Source organism: Rutilus rutilus (assembly GCF_951802725.1).
Source record: "Rutilus rutilus genome assembly, chromosome: 12".
NCBI lineage: Eukaryota > Metazoa > Chordata > Actinopteri > Cypriniformes > Leuciscidae > Rutilus > Rutilus rutilus.
Window position 1 is genome coordinate 33,757,474 of NC_140217.1, and position 19,734 is coordinate 33,777,207.

Consider the following 19,734-nt stretch of genomic DNA (forward strand, 5'->3'; position numbering starts at 1 on the left):
ATTGAATGGAATGGTATAGACTCCATCTGATAATGCTCAACAGTGAGTGTATGAATTCTAATTACATGACTGTGACTGCTTGTTTTAGTTTTTTTTCTAAAAACCCAAGTTGCAAATAAATGAAACATTACACATGGCTCGAACAAACAGAATGCATTAGAGACACCCGTAAAGTAGGCTAAGCATTCTCGGGCTGTCTATAAGAATTGACGGTTACACTTTAATTTAGGGTCCAATTCTCACCATTAACTAATTGCTTATTAGCATGCATATTATTGCTGTTTATTAGTACTTTCAAAGCACATATGCCTTATTCTGCATGACCTTATTCTACATCCCTTAATCCTACCCAGTATCTAAACTTAACAACTACCTTACTAACGTAATAAGCAGTAATTGGCATTGAGGCAAAAGTCATAGTTAATAATAGTTAGTTAAATGGTGTGACCGAATTGGCATATTTTCTTTTTTCTTGTATTTTTATACTTTTTAAATCATCTTCTGTTTCAGATTTTTGGGAGTGCACATATAGTCAGCACTGTTGCTGTTGGTTTGTTGGGGTAAGATGTACCTCTTAAGCTAAAAATAAAGTAATGTGGTTTTAGGGGCTGTTTACACGACATTTTGAACTTTCAAGGTGAATGTTTTTTTAAAAAGTCTCCATGTAAACAACAAAAACGCGAATCTGAAGACGATGACGTCATGCACATGTGTATTAAGTGTTCAATCTATAGTGTTTCATCGCCATCTAATAGCCTGGCAGCAGAATACAGCATTTTCAGGTAGTTTTCGTGGATCCATGTGAACGGGGATCGTTTTGACAATGGTGTCATACTCAAAGGAAAAACGTCCCCATTTTAAGCATATCATTGTCGTGTAAACGTACCCTTAAAGTCAAAGCTGTTATTTTGTGTAGCATGGTGTGCATTAGATGTATCTGTTTTGCACATTTATTATATAAATCAAATAGCTGAAAGCCCTTAAAAAGCTAAAGCTGGCTTTCTAACTCAAACCTGGACGTAAACAGAAGCAATGTAAAAGTGAACAATGAATGAAAAAATAGAGACATATTTAATCATATTAATATCTACCATTTAACTTTCCAATTACATGTTTTGCAAAAATTATGTCTGGACACCAGACGTTTGAGGGCCTCCTGCTGGCCACAGGTGATTGAATGAATGTCTCTGTGTTCTGCACATCTTACTTAGCCAGCTAATCAGTGCTTATAATAAATCATGTCACAAATCCCTTGGTGGTTTACAGTCTACGGTTACCATATGACAAACAGAAAATACAGCGGAATTGGTTAATTTATTAAGTGAATTGGTGAATTTGAATCCATCTTCCGTCTTTTTGAAAGACGATGCAAATTAGCACTTATAGCGATGGACCGCGCTTATGGATCAATATCCACAGCCATTAAAGAGCCCACAAGAAATGAACTGCACGTATCCCTGTGTACTTAAATCAAAACTTTTGCTTGTGGCATCTGATAATGAGATATCAACAGGATGCTATCAAATTGACTTTTGCATGATATATTACATCATGTTAATTGGATGCTAAAATCTTATCAGTCCTGCCTGTTTAGTAGTGAAAAAAAAATATTAGATGATCTGATCAACTCAAATTTGGTTAGCATACAACATCTCAATCGATAGCTTTGGAAAAAGTCCTGAAACGCATGTTAGAGAGATATTTAAAGAGTCACTCTCATGATTAAAGCTGCACACTAAATAGATTTCTAATGAGCCGTTTCTCTGATAGACTGCTTACATCTGCAATAAACTGATGCCTGTCCCTCTTAGTGCTAATCATTCAATCAGTGAATTTGCACACTGAAACGCAGTAAGAGAGGATGGAGATGTGTGTGTGTGTGTGTGTGTGTGTGTGTGTGTGTGTGTGTGTGTGTGTGTGTGTGTGTGTGTGTGTGTGTGTGTGTGTGTGTGTGTGTGTGTGTGTGTTGGGATATGTGGTTTACACGGACAACACGCCGGACATTTCACCTGGGCTCCCCGGACCTAAGGGTAATACGGGGACTATGCCAAGGTCCTCATAAATCAAAGAGTGTAACTGCATCTGTTAGTGTCTGAACAACATAAATTCTCTTTTTCTTTGAAAGTCCTTATTTACCACTTGACCTGATTTTGAGTGTATCCCAGTGTATAGAACAGCGACCCCACAGCTGGGTTATATATTGCAGTTTCATACACATTTCTGATACACACGGGGCATTTTGGCGGGCCGTCTTGTGATTGGCTGGTTTGCGCACGTGGGCGGTAACAAACGGAAGTCAACGCGAAGCTCCGCCCAGAAGCATGGCCTAGAGCAGTCGCTAATTAAATGCCTAATGGACCACACCTCGGAAGTGTCAGCTCGACGTCATTGGATTTACTGGATTAAATACATACAGGTAATAATTATATTTATACATATAGTTGCATTTTTGCATGAAGTAGTGTTTCCTATTTGCAAGAAATTGTAACTTGTAAGTTACAATTACTGTAAAATGCTATATATTTACCACAATGTTAGCTGAGCTAGCTTGAGTGGCTATCAACATGTCCTGCTCATTAAGCCTCAGGCTAAAGAGGTGGAGGACAGCAGGTAGAGATGAGGACAGAAGTAACATTGCCAGCAGGTCAAATTTGTTAGTTTTGTTTTTAAAATGAAAGCTAGCTAGGTTAAGTTGAGCTGTGGCTACTGCATGGCTTAACGAGCAGGACGAAGCTACGTGGCCTGCTCGTTAAGCCTCGTTTAGCACGTGAAGTGGATGCCTGCAGAGAGGAGAGGAGGACTAGAAAGCAGCTAGTTGACAACTCTGTTTTTTTGGAATTGGAACAATAAAAGAACTAAGAGGATGTATTGATATCATCTTTGGTTTTCCTGGTCTGTAAGTAACTCAATAAGTTGATTAACAAGCTTATGTACTGCCTGTCTGTATCCACTTGTAGCTTTTGTAATTGATAAAGTCTGGACCTTTACTACAGACATTGTGTTTGTTTTATAGAATTAAATATTTTCTTAGTAGCCCAACATTATTGTATTTTTATGAAGTTGCAGTGACACAGGAAGGCTGTGATATCATTAATATGAGTACTTTCAGGCCATTAAATAAATGTAATGTGTTTATGATGTTTTGTTAGTGTACTAAACCTGTAAGATAAATTAATTGGTACCATAGTAACCAACCACAATGATCAATATACAAAACATGAGGGGCAACAGACCTGACAGGTATCTTGTGCAGTGTGTAGAGTGTTATTTAAAAAAAAAAAAAAAAAAAAAACAGTGTTTACTGTTACTGTTTACTGTTAGATCTTTACACTGTTCATTTAGTTAGCTGAGGAGGATAGAGGCAGTAGTATAAGCACCATAGTTTCTATAGCAACCAGCACATGCTTACTGAGCCTCCTGCATTTAGACTACTTTCCAAAGATATGACTATGTTGAATCTAGTAAACTTGTAGAGGGGATGGGACTGCCTTTTCTCTTGTAGTTTTACTTACTTTTGACCAGTCAGTTCAGTTGCATGTTAATTATTTGAGTAATTCTAAAACAGTTCTTATGCCAAAAGCATCAGAGTGATAACATTTCATGTCCTGGTTCTTTTTAATGTCATAATAATCTGTAATTCATACTGACCAAAGAAACCAAATTTAAAAGGACTTAAAAACACAATGTGAGTCCCATTACTGTCACATGAAGAAAGAGAAAAAGTAGAGAGTATGATATAAAGAGAAGAGAATCTGACAGAATATGTAGGCTATCAATTTAAGATTTTATCCTGGAAAACTAAACACAGCTGCTCTTAGTTAAAACTTTTTTTCTTGCTACCTGTCTGTTATTTTTGGATGATAACACTGAGCAAAATGGTCTATGAAGCCTACTAGAGATTCGCTCGATTTGGTTTTTGATTAGAGAAATTATCTTATGTGGTCAGTGACTTTCTAAAATCAGAAAACAAAATCAGTTGGAGGAAGGATGAAATTTAGTCTGAATGTGGTCCAGCACAGCTGTAGATTAAAGCTGTCATCCTCCTGTTATGTAGTACAGACTCCCACCAGCCTGTTACTTTGTGTGAAATATGCTGTTACACTTTTCAATGTATTCTTAAAAGAATCAATATAATATGCATGGTCCAGTTATGAGCACATAATTTGGCTTCTGGCCAGATACATAACTATGTACATTACCCAGACTTTTGTTTTCTGATCATGCTTGTCCCAGTGAACATTGTAATCCTGACAATAACTTTTTGTAATTTAGGCTGACACTTGTAAAGAGTAAACATGAAGCGGCGTAGACGCATTAATCCAAAGGATGATGCAAGATTTTATATTACTGCTGAAAGTGACAAAGTGGGACTTGACATCAAGTACATCAATGCTGAAAAGGGTAAGTTGAATCTTCTGATTGTTTAATCATGATTCGACTTTAATACATATAATTTTTTGCCACTTATTTGTTGTTTTGTCTTTGATGAATTAGGTCGCGGCATCTTCGCCTCTGTTCCATTTGAAAAAGGAGACTTTCTATTGGAATACAGAGGTGATCTAATAAGCAAGCAAGAATGTGAGAGGAGACAGAGAATTTACCATGACCTTCTTAAAGTGTTTATGTTCGAGTTCCATTTTAATGGAAAACTGTGGTGGTACGTATGTCACTGGTTAATCCAATCAGAATTATGACTCTCTTTCTCTTTTCTCACGTCAGGTTAATTTACATTGCATTAGTATAGAAACTGATTGTTTTGAAAATGTTACTTGTGTTTTTGTAGTGTTGATGCAGCAACAGAGAATTCGTCACTAGGCAGACTTGTCAATGATGACCATATTAATCCTAATGCCAAGATTAAGTACCTCACTGTGCAAGGGAAGCCCCATCTCTGTTTGTTTGCAGTTCGAGACATAAGTCCAGGAGAGGAGATCACCTATAATTATGGTGACTCAGACTGGCCATGGAGATCCAAGGTGGGCAAAATTTGACTTTGTGAAATTGATAGTTCTCATATAAGAAATACTTTAACCATAGAACATTTCACATACCAAAATACTGTATGTTTTCCATCAAGCTTCAGGTGGAACATGATTTTTATAGCTTTTGTTAGCAGTTTGTTAGCACCACCTAACCAGCACACCATAGATGATACTGACTATGGTGGATGATACAGACTGGTAGAACAAAAACAATGTTTGACAAGTCATCAAATGCTGTGTTCATCAAGAGTGTAGTTTTCATAGTCCACGGTCTACAATATATATATATATTTTTTTTTTTACAGGGCCTTGATGATGAAATGGCTCCAAAGATGTGTGGTACCACAAATCCCCCATCCACAACTGATGATACTGAAGAGGTATGTCCTCACAAAAGATAGATTTTTATAAATATCTTGCTCTGATTGTTAATATTAAATAAGTTGTCAGTGAGTTTTAAAGCAAGCTCTGTCTTTCTGTCAACAGTAGAAATGGTTAATTTTTTTTATTCAGATGTCAAATGTCCTCTCTAGTGTCACGCTCCCTGGACTTTCTCTTTATTGTCCTTTGTCTCTGTTTCATCTTCTACAGCTGACCACTGAGAGCAAGTGCACCCATACAGCCGTCAGCCACCCGAATCAGACTAGTCCAGAGCTCAGCCCACTCACCAAGGTTGGAGAGGTAAATTAGATCTGATGTACAACTTAGTGAAGTTATTTGTGGCAAAATGTTAAATCTACCAACCTATTTCAATATGTGTGTGTGTGTGTGTGTGTGTGTGTGTGTGGTCGCCTGAGTAGAACATGCTTTATGTGGACAGTCGCCTGAGTAGAACATGCTTTATGTGGACAATGGAATGGAAGGACAGTCAGTATAATATCTGAGTGTGTGTGTGTGTGTGTGGTCGCCTGAGTAGAACATGCTTTATGTGGACAATGGAATGGAAGGACATTTGTCTAAACATGCTTTTTCAAGCTTCAGTCAGTATAATATCTGAGTGTATGTGTATCAAACCCTGAACCCCACCCAAATATGACTTGGGAGGTCCATACAGTTTACAGGGTCCTGTCCCCAGAGGCATCACTTTGGTTTTTAAGACTGCCTGCATTGGATCTGTATGTTGGTTTAATGTGAATGCTAAGTTGTTTGGTTACATGTAATGGATAGGCACCCTATTAGTTATACTGGGCTACATGAAGTCAGCTCCAGACACTGAGGCTAACCACAAATTCCCCATCTACAATTTAAAAATATGAAGAAGGTATATCTTCATATAGGATATGCAAAAACTCAGATAATATCCACAAGGGCTGATTTCTGTACAAACCTTCAATCTCATCCAGTGACTTCCCCTGAATGCTGCAAAGGTTTCCTTTCTCCATTGACAAAAGGAGTTTGGAAATCTTAGCCAGTTGTGTTGTGGGAACTGGTAATCTGTAGAAGTCGTGGTGAACACAAATGTGTTCATCAGAGTGTAGTTTCCATAGTCCACGGTCTACAATATATATTATTATTTTTTTTTCCTTTTTACAGGGCCTTGATGATGAAATGTCTCCAAAGATGTGTTGTACCACAAATCCCCCATCCACAACTGATGATACTGAAGAGGTATGTCCTCACAAAAGATAGATTTTTTTTAAATTAATATCTTGCTCTTGATTGTTAATATCAAAGAAGTTGTCAGTGAGTTTTAAAGCAAGGTTTTCCTCTGTCTTTCTGTCAACAGTAGAAATGGTTAATTTTTTTCATTCAGATGTCAAATGTCCTCTCTAGTGTCACGCTCCCAGGACTTTCTCTTTATTGTCCTTTGTCTCTGTTTCATCTTCTACAGCTGACCACTGAGAGCAAGTGCACCCATACAGCCGTCAGCCACCCGAATCAGACTAGTCCAGAGCTCAGCCCACTCACCAAGGTTGGAGAGGTAAATTAGATCTGATGTACAACTTAGTGAAGTTATTTGTGGCAAAATGTTAAATCTACCAACCTATTTCAATATGTGTGTGTGTGTGTGTGTGGTCGCCTGAGTAGAACATGCTTTATGTGGACAGTCGCCTGAGTAGAACATGCTTTATGTGGACAATGGAATGGAAGGACAGTCAGTATAATATCTGAGTGTGTGTGTGTGTGTGTGGTCGCCTGAGTAGAACATGCTTTATGTGGACAATGGAATGGAAGGACATTTGTCTAAACATGCTTTTTCAAGCTTCAGTCAGTATAATATCTGAGTGTATGTGTATCAAACCCTGAACCCCACCCAAATATGACTTGGGAGGTCCATACAGTTTACAGGGTCCTGTCCCCAGAGGCATCACTTTGGTTTTTAAGACTGCCTGCATTGGATCTGTATGTTGGTTTAATGTGAATGCTAAGTTGTTTGGTTACATGTACTGGAAAGTCACCCATTCAACAGCACTGACGAAAATTCATGACAAGATGTCATTTAAAAAGAATCATAGCAAATCTAAGAACTATAAAAGGACTAACCCCTCACTCCATGTAAAAGCTTACAGTCAATTATTCTAGAAGTGCAATCATTCTAGGAAGTGGGCTGACAATAGATAAACAAGTCATCAAATGCTGTATTCATCAGTGTAGTTTTCATAGTCTACAGACTGTAGTCATGTGGCCTGTTCAGCGACTAAAGAACCGTTTCAGAGATGACATGTTTTCCACAAAACACTCACTGAAATACAGCCATGATATCTTTTCACTGAATGCTACACAGGGAACATCTTGTCTTCAAGATATTTATTATAATTTATCTTTTTTTTTTTTTTTTTTTACAGGGCCTTGATGATGAAATGGCTCCAAAGATGTGTGGTACCACAAATCCCCCTTCCACAACTGATGATACTGAAGAGGTATATCTTCATAAAAGATAGATTTTTATTAATATCTTGCTCTTGATTGTTAATATCAGAAAAGTTGTCTGTGTTTTAATCAAGGTTTTCCTCTATCTTTCTGTCAACAGTAGAATGGTTTATTTTATTTTTTTATTCAGATGTCAAATGTCCTCTCTAGTGTCACGCTCCCAGGACTTTCTCTTTATTGTCCTTTGTCTCTGTTTCATCTTCTACAGCTGACCACTGAGAGCAAGTGCACCCATACAGCCGTCAGCCACCCAAATCAGACTAGTCCAGAGCTCGGCCCACTCACCAAGGTTGGAGAGGTAAATTAAATCTCATGTACAACTTATTTGTGGCAAAATGTTAAATCTGCCAACCTATTTCAATATGTGTGTGTGTGTGTGTGTGTGTGTGTGTAGTCGCCTGAGTAGAACATGCTTTATGTGGACAGTCACCTGAGTAGAACATGCTTTATGTGGACAATGGAATGGAAGGACATTTGTCTAAACATGCTTTTTCAAGCTTCAGTCAGTATAATATCTGAGTGTATGTGTATCAAACCCTGAACCCCACCCAAATATGACATACAGTTTACAGGGTCCTGTCCCCAGAGGCATCACTTTGGTTTTTAAGACTGCCTGCATTGGATCTGTATGTTGGTTTAATGTGAATGCTAAGTTGTTTGGTTACATGTAATGGATAGGCACCCTATTAGTTATACTGGGCTACATGAAGTCAGCTCCAGACACTGAGGCTAACCACAAATTCCCCATCTACAATTTAAAAATATGAAGAACTTGGTATATCTTCATATAGGATATGCAAAAACTCAGATAATATCCACAAGGGCTGATTTCTGTACAAACCTTCAATCTCATCCAGTGACTTCCCCTGAATGCTGCAAAGGTTTCCTTTCTCCATTGACAAAAGGAGTTTGGAAATCTTAGCCAGTTGTGTTGTGGGAACTGGTAATCTGTAGAAGTCGTGGTGAACACGAATGTGTTCATCAGAGTGTAGTTTCCATAGTCCACGGTCTACAATATATATTATTATTTTTTTTTTCCTTTTTACAGGGCCTTGATGATGAAATGTCTCCAAAGATGTGTTGTACCACAAATCCCCCATCCACAACTGATGATACTGAAGAGGTATGTCCTCACAAAAGATAGATTTTTTTTTAATTAATATCTTGCTCTTGATTGTTAATATCAAAGAAGTTGTCAGTGAGTTTTAAAGCAAGGTTTTCCTCTGTCTTTCTGTCAACAGTAGAAATGGTTAATTTTTTTCATTCAGATGTCAAATGTCCTCTCTAGTGTCATGCTCCCAGGACTTTCTCTTTATTGTCCTTTGTCTCTGTTTGATCTTCTACAGCTGACCACTGAGAGCAAGTGCACCCATACAGCCGTCAGCCACCCGAATCAGACTAGTCCAGAGCTCAGCCCACTCACCAAGGTTGGAGAGGTAAATTAAATCTCATGTACAACTTAGTGAAGTTATTTGTGGCAAAATGTTAAATCTACCAACCTATTTCAATATGTGTGTGTGTGTGTGTGTGTGGTCGCCTGAGTAGAACATGCTTTATGTGGACAGTCACCTGAGTAGAACATGCTTTATGTGGACAATGGAATGGAAGGACATTTGTCTAAACATGCTTTTTCAAGCTTCAGTCAGTATAATATCTGAGTGTATGTGTATCAAACCCTGAACCCCACCCAAATATGACATACAGTTTACAGGGTCCTGTCCCCAGAGGCATCACTTTGGTTTTTAAGACTGCCTGCATTGGATCTGTATGTTGGTTTAATGTGAATGCTAAGTTGTTTGGTTACATGTAATGGATAGGCACCCTATTAGTTATACTGGGCTACAAGAAGTCAGCTCCTGGCACTGAGGCTAACTACATATTCCCCATCTACAATTTAAAAATATGAAGAAGGTATATCTTCATATAGGATATGCTTTAAATAAGCTGCATATAAATAAGATACGCTATAGATAACAAAATACAATGCAATAGAAGGGTAATCATATGTATGAGGTAAATTAAATGTCACATAGGTATTGGATTTAAAATGATTGGATATCGACATGTAAATATGAAATATCTTTGTCCAAACTATGTGGTATAAATAAATACTACAATTAAATTTTTCGCCAACAGTGTCAAAAACACCGCCTTGTGTGCGCAACAGTATCCTCCTTGGACAAGTGTGTTCGTTGTGTGGGACCCATATCTTCCTTCAAGTGGCTTGGCTATCGATGCACAGGTTAGATATTTAGTGAATTAGTATAGAGTGTATATGTGTTGTGCTCTAACCACTTAAATAGACCTGCAGTGTTAACATTATTTTATTCAAATGTGTTCCAGTTTGTTCAGGGGTCTGGCATAAATCCTGCCTCAAGCAAATTAAAAGAGATGACTTTAACAGCACAGCACAGGTGAGTATCTACTAAGTGAGTGTTGAACTTGAACTGTCTATAAGATACAATCACCATGTAAAATAATTTTGCTTTCTCACCAATTCAGTTGCAGCAGTCTCCTAAGGCTTCTGATGATGATCTGCTGTCAGATCAGGACAAAATTCCACATCCAGAATTGGACCAAATATCATCTGATGATGCTGAGGACATGTCTGACAAGGAATACATACCTGATTCGGAGTCAGAATATGAAGATGAATATGATTCAGATGCCAGCATACCCTTAATGTCAAGTGAGGCAAGCGCTGCACATATTCAAGTAAAACCAGTAGTACCTGATGTTGGAACATCTTTTGGGTCAGACACAGGCACCCCAGTTGTGCCCAGTATATCAAAATGTTGGCCACCCCTTAAAAATAAGATGATTCCCAATGCTGCTGACACATCTAATTCAGCAAATTCTATCAAAGACTCATCAAAGGAAAAGCTAGAGGATGAAGCTGTGACTCATGAACAAGAATTACCACATCTGTTTATGAGTAAAAAAAATTACTGTTTTGTTTGTGGTAAGCCACAAAGCAAAATTTCCCGCCACTTGAAAACACACAAGACACATACTGAAATTGTCCAAGCATTTTCCCTTCCTGAGGACTCAAAAGAGCGCAAGATATTATTAGAAAAAATGAGGAATAAGGGAAATTTTAAACATAATATTGCAGTTTTGCAAGATGGAACAGGGTCACTGAAAGTGAAGAGAAAGCCAAAAGCTAAAGCACTGGCAGGAAAGTTTATCCACTGTATGTATTGTCAAGGGATGTACATACGTAAGGAGCTTTGGAGACATGTCCGCAGATGCCCCTTTAGGCCAGAAAACGAAGATTTGGGTGAGACACCTGGGAGAACCAAAGTACTGGGCTTGGCTGCAACTCTGGAGTCTACATTCTGTCAGCAGATCTCAAGTGGAGTGTGGAAGCTCCTTAGTGTAATGAAACAAGATGAGGTGGCCTCAGTTGTGCGAAATGACTTCTCTATCATTCAGTTTGCCCAGTCACTCTACAACAAACATGGACAAGACCCTACAAAATATGAATACATTCGACAAAAGCTCCGTGAAGTTGGGCGTTTGTTGTTATGCCTGCGTACAGAATTCTCAGTACATAACCTAGAGGACGCTGTTAAACCTGCTAACTTCCAGAGAGTTGTGCAAGCAGTAAAGAAAGTTTCAGGTTTTGATGAACAAAAACACTCGTACCAGAAACCAAGCCTTGCGCTGAAACTGGGGCATACACTGAAGAAAATCGCGGACATTATTCATTGTAGGGCACTCATGGCAGAAGATGAAGAACTGATCAGGCACACTGACATATTCAAGAAGTTGTACACCTCCAGGTGGTCTGAGTTGGTGTCTCACAGTGCCCTGAACACACTGAGTGATGCCAAATACAATAAACCATCAACATTGCCCTTCACTGAAGATGTTCAGATCCTTCATCAGTACCTAGAGAAATCTGCAGAAAGTGCCTTCTGCAGCTTGAAAGAAGAGGCCACCACTCAGAACTATGCTCAACTTGCAAAACTCACACTTGCACAAATCATTGTCTTCAATCGAAGACGTGCTGGGGAAGTTTCGAAAATGCGCCTCAAAAGTTTTCATGAAAGGGACAACACAAAGCTCCATGAAGATGTTGCACTGGGGTTGTCGAAGACTGAACAGAAGCTTTGTAACTATTTCAGCCGAATTGAAATCATGGGGAAAAGGGGCAGAAAGGTTGCCGTTCTGCTCACACCAAGTCTGGTGGATGCTTTGTCACTACTTGCCAGTAGAAGAACTGAATGTGGCATTTGTGCCACAAATGTCTTCCTGTTTGCAAGACCAACGTCAATGAGCCACTACAGAGGACAGGACTGTTTGCGTGTTCATGCAAGCCAGTGTGGAGCAAAGCACCCTGAGTACCTTAGGTCAACGCAACTCAGGAAACATGTTGCCACACTCTCACAAGTCCTTAATTTAAAACACAATGAACTTGATCAGGTTGCAGATTTCCTGGGTCACGACATTCGTGTTCACCGCGACTTCTACAGATTACCAGTTCCCACAACACAACTGGCTAAGATTTCCAAACTCCTTTTGTCAATGGAGAAAGGAAACCTTTCCAGCATGCAGGGGAAGTCACTGGATGAGATTGAAATTGAAGGTTTGTACAGAAATTAGCCCTTGTAGATATTATCTGAGTTTTAGTTTTTTCCTTTGAATGTTAATTTATAATCATCTAGACTTGGCGTAGTCAGCCTCCTTTTCCAAGAAAAAAAAAAATCACCTTTCATGTCCAAATATGAGTCGAGGACTACTATTCAGAAATATAAACTTAAGTCTACAGTATGGCTGGACAGTAATTCAAAATTATGTTTGTGTAGGTGCAGTCGAATTACGTTAATTATTAACCTAATATCATATTGTGTAATCATTTTATCTTATGTGCTCATGGACCACATTAAACATAAATGGGTATAATAGCTCAAAACTACTCAAGTAAAAATAGTTACTTTGCAAAAAGTGGCAAGTACAAAACCAAGTACTATCTTTTCCCTAGGTCTTTTTATTTGATGTGGCTATTTCAACCACAGATTTTTATGTCCAGCTATTTGAGTGTTTTACCAGAGCTGTAAACTATTTGAATAAATGTAATTAGTAACTGTACTTGAGTATCTTTTTGGCTACTTTGTAGTTGGACTGAGTATCAAAGATATTAGCGACTTTTACTCTACTTGACTACATTTTTGGTTTACGTGTGGCCTTTTTGTGCACTTGAGCTTAACTGAGACTTGAGAGTTTGTAGACGCTTAAATAGATGGTTCACCCAAAAATAAAAATTCTGTCATTTACTCACCCTCAAGTTGTTCCAAACTTGTCTTTGTTCTGCTGTACTAGTCAATGGCTGGCAAGATCTGCTTGGTTACAAAAATATCTAAAATATCTATCTTTGTGTACAGCAGAACAAAGAAATGTATACAGGTTTGGAACAACTTGAGGTTGACTACATGAAGACAGAATTTTCATTTTTGGGTGAACAATCCCTTTAAGAGGCTGTTGTGTCGACCCTGATTTATTGCACTATTGAGGTGTTCAGTTTTATTTAGATTTTAGAAAATAAACATGACTTCTCATTTTACAAATCAATTGTTTCTTATTTTCACCTGCATGTCTCGGGTGTCAAGGACTAGTGCATCTTTGAGCCTTAATTTAGTACAAGTAAAATACTAAAGTACTGTTAAAATCACTTTTACTCAAGTCGTATTGGTATTGGTAACTTGTAATAGAGTAATTTATGCTGCAAGGTATCTGACTTTTTACTCAAGTATGGTTTTCAGGTACTCTTTCCACCTCTGAGTTTTACTAATGCCATTTTCCAGATGAGATTGCGTTAAGTGATGCTGAAGACAGTGGGAGCGAATCTGATGACAGCAACACAGATCTCACCGCATCAGAGCTTGGACCTGTGGAGCCTATGGTTTCTGACTCTACAACCACAGAGCAAGACCATGACATGGGAGACTTTGGTATGTTAACTCAATTCATAGTCACTGCTGATAAAATGTATTTTTTCCTGTGACAAAAGTAACTTGTTAAATTATGTTTTCAACAGGATCAGTGTCATTTGTGTCGTCCACAGTAAGTGAGAGTGTACCTCCCTCTGAAGGTAAGATTCAGATTCAAGAGGTTTATTGTCTATGCACAGAAGAAACACAGTGGTTTATACCCTACAATGAAATTCTTACTTTGCCCAACTCCCTTAAAGGGATACTTCACAATTTTTTCATATTAAACTATGCTATTCCCTTAACTAAAATGAGTTGATACATACCTCTCTTGTCTCAGTGCGTGCACTCAATCGCTCTGGCGCGCAGCGACACTTTGATAGCACTTAGCTTAGCCCAGTTCATTCATTAGGGACCAAACAGAGATGAAGCTGGAAGCGACCAAACACCTCCACGTTTTCCCTATTTAAATACAGTTACACGAGTAGTTACACGACCAAGTATGGTGACACAAAATAAAACGTGGCACTTTTCTAAGCGTTTCTGAGCCACGTTTTATTTTGTGTCACCATACTTGGTCGTGTAACTACTCGTGTAACTGTATTTAAATAGGGAAAATGTGGAGGTGTTTGGTCACTTCTAAATTCATTGCTGTTAGATACCATTGAATATACTGTGCTAAGCTAACTGCTATCAAAGTGTCGCTGCGCGCCAGAGCGAGTGCATGCACTGAGACGAGAGAGGTATGTATCAACTCGTCTTAGTTAAGGGAATAACATAGTTTAATATGAAAAAACGGTGAAGTATCCCTTTAACAGAAGGATTATTATGCACGTCTTTGTGTTGTTTCCTGTCTCTGAAGTTTTCAACCATCAAAATGCAAGAGTAATCTTAAAGAAAGAGATATAAATAAATAGCCCTGAATTTAACTGTACTGCATTTGTACAAAACATCTTGTCTGCAAGGGAGCATATACACTTTATTATCAGGAAATGTATACTGAATTTGAGATAAAAGTAAAGTTACCTCCTCCTCTTCACATGTTTTCTTGATTGCCCATGAGTAGGTTCTATTAATTCTCTTTTTAGCAAGTTGGTTAAAAGACTAAAAATTAATTGGTCTGGATGACAGTCACAACATGCCACAAAATCTGGAAGATTAAGAGGTTAAAAGTAGTATTAGGCTGATTGTTACGTACGGTTTTAATATCAAGACTAAACTTTCAGACCAAGTTCCAACACTATTTAGCTAACCTTATGAAATCAGATTTAAACTGAGAATCAGACCTTAAATCCCATAGTCTTTGTTTCATTTAAAATACGGTGTGTTGAAGTACAATGCCAAAATTACTTAAGACATGTTACTAATTGTAGTATTACTTACTGCAATTAATTCAAATATCAAAAGGTTTGGCCACATAAATAGATGAACAGCAAAGACATTCTAAAAATACACTCCATATTGTCCACACTCTAATGTGGGCTAGTAAAGTTGGTGAAATCACATCGAGTGAGCAACCAACTGATACCCAAAGTGAATTAAGAAAAGTAAACTGCAATTTCTTGTCAACTGTGGCATTAACCCTCTGGGGTCTGAGCTGTTTTCTGGGCCCTGGAGGTGTTCTGACATGCTCTGACATTTGTGCTTATTTCTGTTACTTGTGACATTTTCATGGCTAAAGTCTGATTACACTGTATTCAGCACAAACTCTGCTACAATAATATATCAGCAGCATGTATGTAAAAGTTTGTAGTTTTGAGATAATGACATTTTATGCGTGGTTTGTGAAAATACAAAAAAAAATTGTCACTGAAATAAGGTCATGAAACCCATACTGATTATTTCTTCACAAGACGTTTGAAAATTGTATCACGTAGCCTAGAATATTTGCTCCAAAACTATGTGAAAATCACCCTGACTGCTCATTCAGATAAGACAATATATTGATTTAAAAACTGTAAGACGTGTTTTGTGTGAGAAAGCTTTATGCGGGAGGTGTGATCATGTCATTAATATGTAAGCTTTTCACACCTGAGAAAGACAAAGTGGCCCTAATGGCCCTATGAGGAGCTATCAGGCCCTATCATTCTGAGCAACCTTGCACAAAGAATGAGGAGATTTAAAAAAGAATGGCTTTTTGATTGTTTGGATTTATTTACAACACACATAATCCAAATATACACAACAAATGACAAAAAAAGCACATTATTTAATACACTGAACTAAAGACAGAGACCTTTGTGCCATTCCTAAAAACATTGTACATACCTTTCATTTCCAAGGTGTTTGATTTTCACTTTACCATGTTCATATACAGAGACTCATGTGAATGTTGAAGTCAGCAGGACTCAGTGGCATCTGGGCCCTGAAAGAAAAAAAAAGTGAACATACTGATATCAAGAGAAACTATAGGGAATATAGTTCTAAAATTTATTGGAATAAATTTTAGAATTTTCTGGTTAAAATTGCTTTTTAAAATTCACAGAATACATACACACACAAATGTTTCCAACAATATATAATATAATGAACACCAGGTTTGTTGTGCCTTGTAAGCATAGGCTATGCACAGTGGTGCATAAAATAATAACAATAACCTATATAGCAGCATATAAATCTTCCAAAAGATTTCAGTAACAACTACGCTAGAGAAAAATATATTGATTATCATGTTACTTCAAATGTTTCCATTCGTTATGATGATATGAAATGAGATAATAGTAAAAACATGAAGCCGTTTGGTGCGTTTTGCTTTTCGAATGTATCAAATATGATACATTCAAACGCGATTGCGCTCAAATATAAAACATTATGGTTACCATATACATATCTAAGTTTGAGCAGATATCCACAAACACAGTAACCGTAAACACGGGTCTAAATATTATAATATTCACCATATATCTAGAGACAGTTCAACTGCAATGTGAAATTTATGCAACAATAACAAACTAATATGTAAGAATTTCTTACCTTACATCTTTGTCTTCAAATCGCGTTCTTCTTCTGAGGTAGCCTAAATCCAATGTAAGCTCACGGCGCGTCTTTCAAACTCGACGAAAAGCAGAGACTTGTGAAGTTTGTTGGTGCTTTGTTTTTGAGGTAATGAGCGCGTTCGCGTTCCTTGTGGAGATTTGCATGTGAATGTCTTTTGCGCGAGTAGGCGTGTTCAAATTAAAAATGATTAGGAAGCGTTTGAGAAGCTGGACATCTTGTTGGTTTTATACAAATTACTTAAACAGAGAATATTTGTTTTCAGTTTGAATCCGATCATTTAAAAGTACACACTTAAATGTTTATAAAGGTATATGGCTCATAAATGTGTGACAAGTATTCGCTGAGTTTTGTTTCAGTTTATAGACGTGCTCAAGAAAAAAAAGTTCACTGCGACGGAGAGGCAGAACGCACACCCTGTTTATTTTCTTTATTTTACAAAAGCACAATGTTTTGATTTGATTGTAAGTGGACACATACAAAAGTAGAAATATCACAGATTATTTTTTTATATTTCTTTTTTCTGTATGACCATAAATGACGGAGTAATTTAAGTTTATAGTTCTACAATGTGAAGAAAATCCAGCAAAACGCGGGGGCGCGTTTGCCGACCTCAGAGGGTTAACTGAACTCAAGTTTTGATGGCTTCAGCTGGACAACACATTTTGTGATCTATTCATTTTTGTTTGCCTATCTTCCAGGGAATTATGCTGATGAGGAACATGGATCCAGAAGAGTGGCAAAGAAAGTGTGGTCTAAGGCTGAGGTCGCTGCAGTAATGCGACACTTCAAAGGTCATATAAGCAGGGGAAAACTGGCCACCAAAACTGAATGCAGTCACTGCAAACTGGTGGAAGACCCCGTGTTGGCACAAAGAACAGTGCAAAATATAAGGGACTTTGTTCGAAATAGAGGAATAGCTGCAAAGAGGCAGTCAGAAAAAGAAAAGATTTAAATACACTAACACAAACATAGAAACACCACCACAATTGTCAAAGGAACACGCCGACCTATTGGGACATTAGCTTATTCCCCGTATCCCCCAGAGTTAGACAAGTCCATACATACCCTTTTCATCTCTGTGTGTGCCGTAACTCTGTCTGACGCACCCACCGCTAGCCTAGCTTAGCACAAAGACTGGAGGTAAATGGCTCCAGCTAGCATACTGCTCCCAGTAAGTGACACAATAACGCCAACATTCTCCTATTTACATGTTGTGAATTTATTTATTTTTTTAATAGTCACAGCGTGTACAAATAACAAGGTCACATTAGACACAGCCATCTTCTAACCGTTTACATACAGGGAACAATATTCTCATAGAATGTACTTCTATAGAAGGCGAAGCACTGCTGGCTGGAGTGATTAGCGCAACCCTCTGAGCGAACTCTCTGCCCCTCACCATAGGGCTTCTCAGGCGCTGCGAGCAAATCCCTCCGCAGAATTAGCAGTGCTTCGCCTTCTGAGAATATAGTTCCCAGTATGTATACGGTTAGAAGATGGCTGTGTCTCATGTGACCTTGTTATTTGTACATGCTGTGACTATACAAATCACAACATGTAAATAGGAAAATGTTGGCGTTATTTTGTCACTTATTGGGAGCAGTGTGCTAGCTGGAGCTGTTTACCTCCAGTCTTTGTGCTAAGCTAGGCTAGCGGTGGGTGCGTCAGACAGAGTTACGGCACACACGGAGATGAGAAGGGTATGTATGGACTTGTCTAACTCTGGGGGATACGGGATTAAGCTAATGTCCCAAAAGTCCAAAGTTCCTTTAATGTTTTAAAAAGTGTGGCTCTTGTGTTTTAAGTTGTTGTCTGCCTGTTATAGTTTGTAATGATGTGCAGTACAAAAACAGAAGTTCGAATGACAAAGAGGCCGTCACAAAAGCAAACTGTAAAACAGCTTTTATTTTTTTTACATTTTATTAATTTTTTGTTATGAGCAACCATGGGTCTTTTGAAGTTGGGTAAGAATAACTTTGACCTTTTTTGCTCAATTCTTATTGTCATGGCACTTGTGTTGTGTGACAATCTATTGTTTAGCTCTTACAGGCTGTTATCTGGCTGTTAGTCAGTGTCACCAACTAACACTGGTGATGTTAAGAGTTGTCCAATAAAATAATAATTCAAGTCCCATTAATGCTTGGTGGTGTCAGGTTAATGTGTATTTATGTTAATGTGTATTTATGTTAATGAGCAAGTGACGTCATTGTCCCTTTAAAGTCCCAATAATGTTTGTTTTGGTCCTTATAAGTCACATATTCTTCAAAAAGAGAACTGTCTCTATAAACCACAATAGTTTTAGGGTGGTGTGTATCACGCTCTGAAGGGTGTATCTGAAGTCTAAAGTGTCCTGAATTTTTTTCAAATTTTTTTGAGTGTTTTAATCTAACTCTCATAGCTCTAGGACCTCAGGAAAGGGTAGTCCATCTAAACCACCACCGGGCCTGTTTGGAGAAAAAGTCTGGCTAATCCACATAAACCAGTATGTGTGTGTGTGTGTGTGTGTGTTTGGAGGATTGTTGATTAGACTATTAGTGTCGCAGCAATGGTCTTGTGCTATTTTAACTTGACAGCTGAAAAGGAAACGGAGGAAAATTTCACCAAGAATGCGGTATTCATTTGGACATGCTGTTTGTGTTGTCTTAGCTCCAGATTCACTAAAAGAATTGAGCAAACCATGTTGCAAACACCGCTAAAAATGTACAGCTGATTTTGTTTATGTTGCGATTTAGCAAATGGATTTTGAAGGGGGACGTGTTGCAATAATGAATGACTGACTGTACATTTTGTAACAATGAAATATCAATTTGAGTTGGAAAACGGTTATTTTTCAGAAATATTTGACACTGAATGCCACAATTGACCGATCAGAATCAAGGTTTCCAGAGAACCCTTTCAAAAGTCCAGTTATATTGTTGTTCTTCAACATTTAGTTATGATTTGCATGCCAC

At 38.0% G+C, this 19,734-nt stretch overlaps 2 protein-coding genes across 5 annotated transcripts in view; both read left to right on the forward strand.

Moving 5' to 3' along the window:
* Positions 1–19,734, forward strand: part of cntn6 (contactin 6) — a 101,838-nt gene that overhangs the window by 8,209 nt on the left and 73,895 nt on the right. The gene's annotated exons all lie outside the window — the stretch shown is intronic.
* LOC311301477 (uncharacterized protein) lies at positions 1,933–17,843 on the forward strand. 3 transcript variants are annotated; one of them, XM_084426619.1, is made up of 18 exons: positions 1,933–2,416; positions 4,273–4,401; positions 4,495–4,657; positions 4,784–4,976; positions 5,288–5,362; positions 5,574–5,663; positions 6,516–6,590; positions 6,814–6,903; positions 7,769–7,843; positions 8,062–8,151; positions 8,902–8,976; positions 9,200–9,289; positions 9,990–10,095; positions 10,197–10,267; positions 10,356–12,444; positions 13,661–13,807; positions 13,894–13,947; positions 17,482–17,843. In XM_084426619.1, exons 2-18 carry the CDS (start codon positions 4,296–4,298, stop codon positions 17,733–17,735), a joined length of 3,843 nt encoding a protein of 1,280 aa, XP_084282745.1. In that variant the 5' UTR covers positions 1,933–2,416; positions 4,273–4,295; the 3' UTR covers positions 17,736–17,843. The 3 variants fall into 3 exon arrangements, with proteins under 3 accessions (XP_084282745.1, XP_084282747.1, XP_084282746.1); XM_084426620.1 differs by lacking the exon at positions 1,933–2,416 and having other exon boundaries at positions 2,506–4,401; XM_084426621.1 differs by lacking the exons at positions 7,769–7,843; positions 8,062–8,151.